This window comes from Bos indicus, chromosome 12 (genome assembly GCF_029378745.1).
Source record: "Bos indicus isolate NIAB-ARS_2022 breed Sahiwal x Tharparkar chromosome 12, NIAB-ARS_B.indTharparkar_mat_pri_1.0, whole genome shotgun sequence".
NCBI lineage: Eukaryota > Metazoa > Chordata > Mammalia > Artiodactyla > Bovidae > Bos > Bos indicus.
The window spans coordinates 68,683,259-68,696,211 of NC_091771.1; the positions used below are offsets into that span (position 1 = coordinate 68,683,259).

Below are 12,953 nucleotides of genomic sequence, written 5' to 3' on the forward strand. Positions count from 1 at the left end.
TTAAGAAGCCAGTATAGTATATTCAAGTGTTCTTATGTGGTATTTTAGATGTCTCATTAAGAAAACAAAAATTACACTGGGACTTCCCTGCTGATCCAGTGGTTAAGACATCGAACTTCTACTATAGGGGATATGGTTCAATTCCTGGTCCGGGCACTAAGATTCTGCATGTCATGTGATATAGCCAAAAAAAGTTCAAAAAAAATTTTAATAAATAAAGTTGTGCTGAGTTGAGCCTTGCTTAGTGGGGAGGTACTGGAAGAGTCCTGACATCACCTTGGCTTTCCTTAAGTACCACTGTCTAGCAGCCAAGATGACACTGGTCTTCTTGGAGCAGCTCAATATATACATCACCATTTCAGACCAGCAGGGAGACATTTAGGGCTGTTGAATGGACTCCATGGAGTACATGGGGGAAATAGTAAATGTCATTACTGTGTTTACCACTACTACGTTTCCTAAGCCCTCCCAGGAACATTATCTCACTTATAACACTTATCTCACCCTGTAACCATTCTATGAAGTAGGTAGGATTATTCTCATTTTCACAGGTGAACAAGCAGAGCCTAGCAAGGCTAACTGACTTAAATAAAAGACAGCAGGTTAAAATCTAAGTCGTCTTTGCTGGAGGAACAATATATTTCCTATCAAGCATCATTGCACACATTGGGTTTGGCGCTCTCACATTTTATCAGGGGGTCTTCACCATCCTCAACAAGGTAAATGTTATTGTCAGTAGGTATTGAGTTGAGGAAACAAAGAAGTTGAAAAAAGTGTCCAAGGCATATTTAATTATTCAGTAAGTAATTATTATTGTTCACCTACTGTATGCCAGGGATCATTAAAGCCAATGCAGATACAGAAATGAACAGTATATACAAAGTGTCTGCCCTTCCTCAACAAGTGTACATTCTCAGGGAGGGAACAAGAAAGCAAAGAGTTAAATAATAGAGTTGCAAACGGGGATAAGTACTTTCACATAGTTAGTAATGGATGCTCAGTTGGTAAAAGAATCTTCATGTCAATGCTGGAGACCCAGGTTCAATCCCTAGGTTTGGGAAGACTCCCTGGAGAAGGAAATGGCAACCCACTCCAGTATTCTTGCCTGGGAAATTCCATGGGCAGTGGAGCCTGGTGGGCTATAGTCCATACAGTCGCAAAAAGTCAGACACAACTTAGGAACTAAACCACCACAACCAGTAATGAATGGATGGAGACTTACCTGAGACCCACGTCTGAGATACAGGGTGTAAGAATCATGAAACAAGTGGTCAGAAGTGGGAATAGAGCAGTCTCAGAAGGCATTTTGGGCAGGCAGGGAAGATGCCAGGCTGAGAAAACACTAGGTGGATACCTGGGCATTGACTTTAAGCAGAGAATGGCAAAATTTTCTGTAAATAGCCACATATTAAATATGTTCAGCTTGGAGGGCCATAAATGAATGCCGAGTTAAACAATCCATAAGTGAGTGACCATGGCTGTGTTCCAGTATAACTTTACATACGGACACTGAGGTTTAGATTTCAGATATACACTATTTACATATCACAAAATAGTATTCCTCATTTGTGTTTTTTCAAACACTTGAATATATAAAAACGATTCTTGGGATTATACAAAGTCATTCTTGAGTGTGTGCATGCTAAATGTTTTCACTCATGTCCAACTCTTTGTAAACCTATGGACTGTAACCTGCCAGGCTCCACTGTCCATGGGATTCTCCAGCCAAGAATACTAGAGAGGGTTGCCAAGCTGTCCTCCAAGGGATCGTCCCAATCCAGGGATCGAAACTTTATTTCCTGCGTCTCCTGCTTTGGCAGGCGGGGTCACTACCACTAGTGCCACTTGGGAAGCCCAGGCTTGAGAGCCATACAAAAACAAGTAGCAGGGCTGCAGGCCATGGTTTGTCAACCAATGGTCAAGTCAGAGTCCATCCTTGCACTTAGGAGGAGAACAGCAGTGGAAAAAGTGCCCAAATGGTAATAACCAGCTGTGTCTTCCACAATTACTTGCTGCCATTCTCTGATTTCTTACTTCCATTGTTGGTTTTCCTCTTCATTGGTTTCCTTTAAAATATCCTTTCAAAATCCTTTCTAAAAGCATGATATCTCCTGAGAACAATGGCTCTGAGTTTTGAAAATGAGCAAAGAATGAAAGTTGTTAAAGTAATTGAAATATTGGCCAGAATATGAAATTCATTTCAGATTCCAACATGGTGGGTATGGCCTCTCACTGGATCTGAGATTCCCATGTTTTTTTAGTTGGATAATTTCAGATATCTTTTCAAACAAGTCGACTCTTTGCATCAGGTGGCCAAAGGATTGGAGCTTCAGCATCAGTGCTTCCAATGAATATTCAGGGTTCATTTCCTTTAGGATGGACTGGTTTGATCTCTCTACTGTCCAAGGGACTCTCAAGAGTCTTCTCCGGCACCACAGTTTGAAAGCATCAGTTCTTTGTCGCTCAGCCTTGTCCAGCTCTCACATCCATACATGACTACTGGAAAACCCATAGCTTTGACTATAAAATGGACTTTTGTCAGCATAGTGATGTCTCTGCTTTTTATTTAGATACAGTCCACCCATCCATCACAAACCTGTCCATTAAAGAAAAACACCAATAAAGTATATTAATGCATATGTATGGAATTTAGAAAGATGGTAACAATGACCCTGTATGCGAAACAGCAAAAGAGACACAGATGTAAAGAACAGACTTTTGGACTCTGTGGGAGAAGGCAAGGGTGGGATGATTTGAGAGAATAACATTGAAACATGTATGTTACCATAAGTGAAATAGATCGCCAGTCCAGGTTCGATGCATGAGACAGGGTGCTCAGGGCTGGCGCACTGGGATGACTCTGAGGGATGGGATGGGGAGGGAGGTGGGAGAGGGTTTCAGGATGGGGAACACATGTACACCCATGGCTGATTCATGTCAATTTATGGCAAAAACCACTACAATCTTGTGAAGTAATTAGCCTCCAATTAAAATAAACATATAAATTTTAAAAATAAATAAATAAAATAAACCTAGTGGGGTGGGGTGAGGGGGTCTTCTACCAACATGCCCAAATTCTTTTGTGCCCCACTCTTTGCTGGCCTGGCTCTAACTCTTTTTCCATCTGTCCACATCAGGCGATGAATCCAGTGGCTCGGGGAGTGGCAGTGGGTGCATGGATGACGTGTGTCCGACAGAGTTTGAGTTTGTCACCACAGAGGCCCCCGCGGTGGATCCCGACCGGAGAGAAGTAGACTCTTCTGCCGCCCAGCGGGGCCCCTCCCTGCTCTCAGGATCTCTCGTCTGCGTCGCCCTGGCACTGCAGAGACTGTGCAGATAATCCTGGGTTTTTGGTCAGATGAAACTGCCTTTTAGCTATTGGAACGGCCAACTCACTTCTTTTCTTACACCCCTGGACAGTGGACCATGCCACAAAAACTTACCGGTTTCCGAGAAGAGGGCAGTACTGTACTCTGCCTCCCTTTTTGTTTTCCCAAAGAGTACCGGGCACCAGACTGGACTGCTTCCTCTTTCCTTCAGCTATCTGTGGGGACCTTGTTTATTCTAGAGAATTCTTACTCAAATCTTTCGTACCAGGAGATTTTCTTACCTTCATTTGCTTTTATGCTGCAGAAGTAAAGGAATCTCACGTTGTGAGTTTTTTTTTCCCCCATTAAAAAAAAAAATAGGAAGAAAAGATCATTTTCCTTACAAAATCAGGCCAAACCCCAAGACAACTACAATTGAAACAAAGAAGCAAACAAGAGAGAAAAATAAAAGAGCTTTAATGCCCTAAGTTTGGCATTGCTAGCCAGCTCCCAGTGTAAGCTTTTCAGTAACAAATCAGGGTTACAAAATGCTTATGGGGAGAAAGTTTGACATTTTTTTCATGTAGTGGAAACACTGTTGTCTTGGAGGTCTTGCAGGCTAACCACACAATGCCCCAGCTGATTTGGAGGTACTGAGGGTAAATTTAGAATTCCATCTTTACTATGAGAGCAAAATTTGCTACAGCTCAGCATCTCTCTCTTACCTTGCCCGATTTCAATTTCAGTAATGGCATCAGTTTTCTTAATTCTTTTAAATATACACTTTATAATACAGTGTCTGTCCACTGTATCCAATTGGCACAGACTTTTTGCTTCATTTTCAGTTACTAGTGGACACCTGCATGAACTCATCCCCCTCAAGGGTCTGAAATGAAAACAATCATCAACAATACAATCACTTTGCTTTAGCCACAGGCTTGACACGAATCAAATGTTTCTGCCCTGTGCTCATACCCTCCCCAAAGAAGAGTTCTTTTAATGAACCGCTGAACAATTCGATCCATAAGTGAGTTTTCATTTTTAACTATTTACTTTGTGTCAATTGGTTTCTGCATCACAAGGGCATTCTCTTACAAAATAACTCACAACAACAAAAAACGTCAAGACAAAAAATATATATATATAGTATTGACATGGAGATTTCTTTCACTTTTTTAGTCTTAGTATGATCATCTATTTTTATATCTATATATATATAAATCACAGATTTTAACTTCTTAATTCCAAGCTCAGGGTTGACACACCTTTGTAACGAAAATGTTTTGTCAACCAGCTCTTCTTGTTTTGTGCTGCTCAGAGAAGGGATTCCTCAATTATCTGTGAGCACCAAGAATCAAGAAAGAGAACTTTTTACGTATCTAACTGTCCATTTATTAAAAGTTTGCCAGGGCACACCTTTCTCGCATGAGTGTGCTTTGCCCTGGATGCTCCACACTGTACCTAACTCATGGGCAGAGCCATGGGTGTGCAGAACTGTACCGGTCATGGAAACTGTATGTGCAAGGAATGTGTTATTCATGCAAAACCATTGCTTTCAGGACAACGCCTTCAGCCTAGGATTCCTGCTTGGCACTTGGAGAGATGTCCTAATTGAACAGGCTGATTTATAGCCGAACTCTTCCACCAGGTGTGCCAAAGCCAGGCATGATGCTCCCCTTGACAGAGAGAAGCAAAATAAACCAAACTGGGGCTTTATGAATACAGTTGGCTATCCATGTTTTTTATTTTTTTGGTTTCTATGATGCTTCTGGGGTTGGGAAAAGTAATATTTCAAGACACCATAGTATGCCAGTCACATGTTAACTAACCCATTGGCAGTCATGACACATAAGTGATATTTTTTATCTCCATACTCATCAAAATTATAATTAGTTATCGATTTAGTCATCACACTTAAGTAGAACACATGCAGCACAATAGTATTAAGTATATTTGAGCACTTTTGCAAAACTGAAAGTATTTAGAAGCATCTCTTGCTATTGTATGCCTAACAAAATATGGAACGTAGGATTCTGAGAGACTTTGTGGCATCTTTTCATTTAAATCTTTAAGAAATTAACACTTAATCTAATTCGGCATTCCATACTTCTAAAAAACCATTCATTTCACTGCCAAACTTCAGCTTCCCAGCACCAATTACACATAAAGCATCTCTATGAAGGACCAATTATTTATGTTGCTCATTGCATTTTATGTTCAGAAATCAGTATTGTCTTTCTCCAGTAATTAAGGTGCAATACAAATTAAATCAATCTTGATTTTCCAGAATATTTGAGTCATCACTTGTTTTCATAGCTTTAAGCTCCAAGTCTTTCCTTTTGAAAAAATATTTCTGCATTGCTTTCTGTGAAATAGATCAGAATGCCTTGTTTTCCCTGAGCTTTCTCCCCCCAGAGGGTTTTGTGCATGTATGTGAATACACCTTATATTAATGAATGTGAACCCATGTTCTGTACACACTAAACACACCAATAATATATAAATGCCTGCTTCATTTGTTTCCATACCTTTGTTATCAATATTATTCATATTGGTGAGCTATAGTGAACTATATGAGCCAGGCAGAAAGCTGACATCACTATCAGTTAATGATGCCACAGCAGTCATCACCCACATGGATGTGGTCAAAATATTATTCAAATTGTACTTCCTGCTTTTTATCATCATCCCACCCCATCATATGATTTTTTAGACTAATTTGACATGAGAATTTTTTTGTATCCTAAGGGAATTAGTTTACTCTAGTTAACCCATTCCAGTAAGTATTTTGGAATTTCCCCTTTCCTGCACCACCAAATTAATTTCTCTCATTTTAGCATAGTGATAGGGGATGCGATGATACTCCATTGTTTTTCCTGACCTGCCCTCTTTTGCTTTGAAGTCCCCCAAATTCTGTAATCACATCATAACCTCTGTTATGAGTAGAGAAGAACAGACTCACTGAAATCGGACGCTAGAAACAGTTGGGTGATGCTCATAACTGCAAACACTTAGCTTATTGAAGTGCCTCTATTTACATGTTCTTTAGTTATAATATGTATTTTTCTAACAGAAATACACGTCTGTAATTGGTGTATATTATACTTTGTATATGTTATAACAAAAGCTAAACAGAGGCTAAAGTCTTAAGCAGAGAAGAACGGATTGCAAATTCATGAGTTCGAGCTCCGCTTATGGTTCTGTATTAAAGGACAGACATGATGACCTTCTCTCATTTGAATGAAGGTCAAGTCAGGACTTTGATTAGAGCCATCATAGAACAGCATTAGTGCTAGCAATCTGACTCCCTTACAGTGTCTTAACCAGATCAATATCTTGTATTACTTGCTTTAATTGTAAGGGATAGAAAATACTACTTTGCCTACACTGAAAAACATGATTATTCATTGACAAGCAGTAATCATTATAAAAGTAGCGTTCTGTAAATCAAACACTCTGAAAATATTATCGGACGCAGAACCCTGATATTTAATTTATATTCCCTGCTGCAGACATTAGCCTACTTTAATTCTTTAGCCATTACATACATGTTTTGGCTACACACTGAACACCAACTAAAGTCCTCAAGGAGGAATAAAACCGTAGCAGATTCCTGAGTTGTGATTCTTTTATTACTTCTCTTTGCAAGGCTAATTATCAGGTGGTTGGAGGAATGGTGGGAGGGTTAGCAAATGCACGTTTTGACTTATCCAAACCTTGCAGAAATTCAAATTCATTTACTTACAGTCACTAACAAATCTGCCTTCTAACTTTAGAAAAAGGAGGGGAGGAGAGGAGGAGTTTAGCTTTGCTAACAGAAGAGTAAAGGAGACCATAACTTATAAATTTGCAGTGTGTTCCTCCTTGGTGGAGACATTAGCCAGTGTTTGGTTTTAGGCCAAGTTCTACAAAGACAGTATTGATTTGTATGCATCCTGGAGCCTTGCTATAACACAGTTTGCTACAGCACGGGACTCAGCCTAGCATGGGGCCATTTGAACCTCAGTGAAGGTTGCATAGGTACTGAAATCTTTGACATTGCCTTGTAATGAGGTACTTCGACGAAAAGACAACTCAAGTTGGCGTAGTAGTGAGGTCTCTGTGTGCATATGCATAACATATATGCAGGACGAATGTGTGCACCAATCAAACCTAAAATTTTATGTGACTGTCAAATGAATATGATTTGGGTTAAGATTTTTCATTTCTGATTTGGATAGAAAATTGCTATTAATCTTGTATTAAAATAGTTTTTAAAAATCTACCAGTGCCCTTTCTGCATTTTCTTAATTATTTTCATAGTCTAAATTTCAGAACTCTTGAATTATTTTGTTTGAGAACATTTTAGAAGCTGCACTATTTTAAAAAAGAAAAAGAACCATAGGGTAAATCAGCACCACCCACTGAAGTACACTTGGCATTTGAAATCAAGAACTTTTCAAACTTTAGAATATTTAAGCTTTCCAAATGTATATCTTGAGTTTGAGCAAGCTCCGGGAGTTGATGAGGGACAGGGAAGACTGGCATGCTGCAGTCCATGGGGTCACAAAAAGTTGGACACAACTGAGCAACTGAACTGAACTGATCGAAGATGCTATACCTCTCTTCTTTTGTGTTGGTTTCTTCTCTAAAATAAAATTTAGTAGCTTGAGAATTGATGTCAGTACTTTATAAATAATGTCAGAAAATAAGATGTGAAAGAACTAACACTTTTCCAGATTTAGCAAATTGCCTTGCCTTTTTATTTCTGGAAGCTCCCATGCTCCCAGGGATGCTAAATACTGTATAACATGCTAAAGATTCATTTAGCAGACTTATATTAAACTCTTACTTGACACTAAACCTGCTCTAGGTGCCAGTCACTGGTTATCAAAATGGCCATCTGGGAAGTATTCATTCTTTACTATAGTTACTCATAATTATTACAAATACATCACTGATTTTAAAAATGTTCTTTTAAATAAAGAAATCTATGTAAATAAAGTTATCACAAATATAACACTGTAAGCAACATTATAATTTTTAAACATTACAATTTAGCTCACATTATTACTATGTTGACTTCTATTAAGGAAAGGGATTCCTATAAAACAGTTAACTTTAGGATGGTGGTAGTGTTTAGTCCCCAAGTCCTATCTGACTCTTTTGTGACCCCATGGACTGTAGGCTACCAGGCTCCTCTGTCCATGGGATTTACCAGGCAAGAATACTGGAGTGGGTTGCCATTTCCTTCTCCAGGGGATCTTCCTGACCCAGGAATCGAACCAGAGTCTCCTGAATTGGCAGGCAGGGTTCTTTAAGATTGAACCACCTGGTAAGCACTTAACTTCAGGATCAGATCAGTCGCTCAGTCGTGTCTGAATCTTTGCGACCCCATGAATCGCAGCACACCAGGCCTCCCTGTCCATCACCAGCTCCCAGAGTTCACTCAGACTCATGTCCATCGAGTCAGTGATGCCATCCAGCCATCTCTTCCTCTGTCGTTCCCTTCTCCTCTTGCCCCCAATCCCTCCCAGCATCACAGTCTTTTCCAATGAGTCAACTCTTCTCATGAGGTGGCCAAAGTATTGGAGTTTCAGCTTTAGCATCAATCCTTCCAAAGAAATCCCAGGGCTGATCTCCTTTAGAATGGACTGCAGGATAATTCCATCTAAAAACCAGAATATAACAATTCTATTTGAAAATAAACTGAAACCAATTTCATGGAAAGAAAAAAAGCTTTCAAAGGGTTTTGAAAAAAATAATAAAACCACAGCCAGGTTTATCAACAATATTTATTTTAATTTGCTCTTTGGATAAAGGGACTAAGATATAGTCAGAATATACACATAAATATGAAAGAGGACATTGATTTTTCAAATACTAACTTGTGAAATAGCTAGAAAGATGTAGCCATAATTCTTACTGTTCAAACAGACATTCCCAATTCATTTAGTACAGATACATCTCCATTCCACAGACACATTTATTTGCAGATATAAACATGTGCTAAGTGTATTTTGTCAGCTCACGGAGGACACAGCAAAGCTAGGATGAACTAGACACCTGCTTTTGTAGTTTGCACACCTTGAAATAGCAGAGTAAGTAAATGAAAATTTTACCCAGCAAGTGTTCAAGTTTGGAGAGAAGCAGAAAGGAGACAAATAAATTGGATTTGAGGCGAGTGGAAGAGTATTTACCTCGAATAAAGCCATCTGCTCTTCAATAGGAACTGTCTGTGGAGTTTTAAAATAAAAGAAAAAAAAATTGACTTAGGCAACAATAGTCATCTATTCTTCCAAAAAAGAATGTGAGAAACACTAGATCATATGCCAGATACAGTTCTGGGTACCAGAGCAAGAGGCCAGAAAGGACTGAGACAGAGGGCTTCCCTGGTGGACCAGTGGTTAAGAATCCACCTGCCAATGCAGAGGACAAGGGTTCAATCCCTGGTTCGGGAAGATTCCACATGCCAAGGAGCAACTAAGCCCATGGGCACAACTACTGAAACCCAGGTGCTCTAGAACCCATGCTCCGCCAACACGAGAAGCCACGACAGGGAGAAGCCTGTACACTGTAGCCAGAGAGTGGCCCCTCTTGCTGCAACTAGAGAAAGCCCATGTGAAGCAATGAAGACCCAGAGCAGCCAAAAAATATATATAAATACAATTTTTAAAAAGTTTGCCCAAAATAAAAGAACTGAGACAGAAACTGGCTAATGACTAAGGAGGAGATGCCCCTTGAGACCAGTGGTCCAGGGGAGTCCCAGGTGATACTCAGGCTGTGATCTAATGATGGGAAGACGGTGCCATGTGCAGACCTGGGGACGGGGACTGCCTGGCAGAGTAGAAGCAAATGTCAGGATCTTAGCCCCAAAATGAGGGTGGCTGAGGACCAGTCGGTGAGCTGTTGGATGGTGGAAGGTGGTTGAAGAGTTGAAGAAGCCATGCGAAGCTTAACAGCCAAAACCCTGGTTTTTTACCTTCTGGTGAACCCAGAACCTCAGAAGGACCCATCTCTACACTGCAGCCCTGCTGGTGGCACTTATTAGTATTTTAAAGCACATTTTAACAAAGAACTATGCTAAGGTCTTTATGTACTTGATCTTCATAGCATCTCTATGACATAGAAATAAAAATGTTCATTTTATATTGAATAAAATTAAACACAGTGAGATGAATTAACTTGCCCAATGACACAGGCGAGGCCACGATAGGAACTGAGATCTGTAACAAGTAGGCAGAAAAGTGGCCGTATGTAAGGGTAACTGCAGTTTTTTATTATACGTGCATTTGAATTATCTGAGGGTTTTCTGAGAATTGGCAGCAAGTGTGTGAGCAGGCATTCATAGATGTTTATTTACACAGAGGATATATATTAAAACTTTATTCTGACATGTAGTACCATTTGGGCTTCCCCGGTGGCTCAGCAGTAAAGAATCCTCCTGCAATGCAGGAGCCGCAGGAACCACAGGACACATGGATTTGATCCCTAGTTCGGGAAGATCCCCTGGAGGAGGGTATGGCAACCCACTCCAGTATTCCTGCCTGGAGAATCCCACGGACAGTGGAATCTGGCAGGCTATTGTCCATAGCACCGCAAAGCGTCAGACATGACTGAATCGACTAAGCATGCATTCGCACGCATGTAGTACCATTTACTTGCTTTCTGTTTCCTTTTTTGCAAAATTAAAATCCTATGTAGACAAATGACTGACTCTGGGTTTCATGCATAGTATTGAACTTATAAGCCATTGTGAACCAAAGTTTGATGTCTAGGACAGGAAAACATGTCCTAAATCTAAATCTGCTTTCAAAACTAAATCTGCTTTCCTCCTCTATTTGTCAAGTTGGCTTGAACATCATATTTACAGAAAGCAAGTCATCCACAGGGCTTAGCTTGACTCACAGGGCTTCTTCCTATTCATCATTGTTGTTGTTTAGCCGCTAAGTTGTGTCCTACTCTTTTGAGACCCCATGGACTATAGCCCGCTAGGTTCCTCTCTCTATGGGATTTCCCAGGCAAGAATACTGGAGTGGGTTGCCCTTCCCTTCTCCAGGGGATCTTCCCTACCCATCAAACCCATGTCTCCTGCATTAGATTCTTTAGGACTGAGCCATCAGGGAAGCCCTCCTATGCATTAGCCTTGTCTACAATTTGTTGTCCATTCAGGCAATGAAGTGGATGGAAAATATGAATCAAGACAATGCAATAGTTAGATCAAACAGACAAGTAGTCTGGCTGCTTTGTTGACTGACTTGACTGCATCTTGAAAGTATGACACTGAGACCCAGCTGAATCAAAGTCCTCGTGATAGTCTTCTCAGTTAAAATAAAGACCAGATGGTGAATCCCACGTGCCTCTCTTCTTCATGGAGTTAGAGCTCCTTCTATTGTTGGAGTCCTTCTCAGGTCATCACCTTCCTTACCTGAGAGAATTGAGGTTACTGATCACAGGTTTTATTCTCTTTCAAAGATACTCCTTGGACATTTCATAAAGATAGATGAATATCAAGTTAGGGAAAGGTTGGCCTACAAAACTCTACTTCCTTTTCTGTCATGACATAAAATGCCTTCTATTTACAAAAAGCAATTCACCCTCAAGGGTGCTTTCGAATCTATTTTCCTTCATAATCTCCACCACACCTCCACAAACTAGGTAAGAATTAGTCATCCTTATTTTACAGATCAGAGACACTGCCTAGTGGAGCCAAAGTCCTCTTAGTGTGTTTATTCACCCCCTTGCTGCTTTTTCTCTCCCTCACTCCCAATCCAACCAAATCTTAAGGACTTCCCTGTGAGTCATTCTGGCTTCTATCAACCTCTCATTCATTTATAGAACCAGCCCTCAGTAGCTCAGCCACAGGAACACAGGAGCAAATCCTCCAAGCCAGGTCTCAGTAGAATGATACCCCAAGAGTCTTCTACTTCATCTCTGGTCCTGAATCACATACTGGGGATCAGCATGTACTGAACTCCTGCATGTGAAAACTTAGATGTCCCCAAATTATATCAACCCAAAGAAGTTTCAGGGCTCCCCTGGTGGCTCAGTCAGTAAAGAATACACCAGCAATGCAGGAGACCACCTGTAACACAGGAGAAGTGGGTTTGATCCCTGGGTTGGGAAGATGCACTCCAGTATTCTTGCCTGGGAAATTCCATGGACAGAGGAGCCTGGTGGGCTATAGTCCATGCAGCCGCAAGAGTCAGATATGACTGAGCAACTAAACCACCAAAGAAGTTTCACCCAAACACCTTTATTAAAAAGCTTGTTGGTAACACCATAGCGATTTCACTGATTTTTGTTTGTTTGAAATATCACATATGAATTGGCATGTTCAGGCTGTATTTCTATAACCAAAGATAAGCCCAGATTCTGTGCATGTGTTTGTTTTTAAGCCTGGGGGTCTTTTATCTTTAACTGAAAAGAGAAAATTTTACATTGAATAGTGTCTTAGTAGACAGAGAGCATGAGCCATGAAAAACATGAAAGCAAAATGTATTTCTCCAGGAAAGACATAAATAAAGACTTCCCCTACATACAAAGTCTTTCTTGTACTGGAAGAACCCTGTAATCTTTCCCCTCCTTGTGCCCACAAGCAGGGAGAGTGAGGTAAAATGGAGCGGAAGAGATAAAAATGAAGCAAGAGAAAGAGTAGAGATCCAG

The 12,953-nt window shown here is 40.4% G+C and overlaps 1 protein-coding gene across 2 annotated transcripts in view; it reads left to right on the forward strand.

Annotated features, from left to right (window-relative positions):
* GPC6 (glypican 6) overlaps positions 1 to 7,570 on the forward strand; it is a 1,232,201-nt gene extending 1,224,631 nt beyond the window's left edge. For both annotated transcript variants that reach the window (XM_070800380.1, XM_019971626.2), the window contains one exon: positions 3,138 to 7,570. In XM_070800380.1, the coding sequence (XP_070656481.1) occupies positions 3,138 to 3,340 (203 nt within the window). In that variant the 3' untranslated portion in view covers positions 3,341 to 7,570. The remainder of the gene's footprint in view (positions 1 to 3,137) is intronic.
* Positions 7,571 to 12,953: the final 5,383 nt, after the last annotated feature.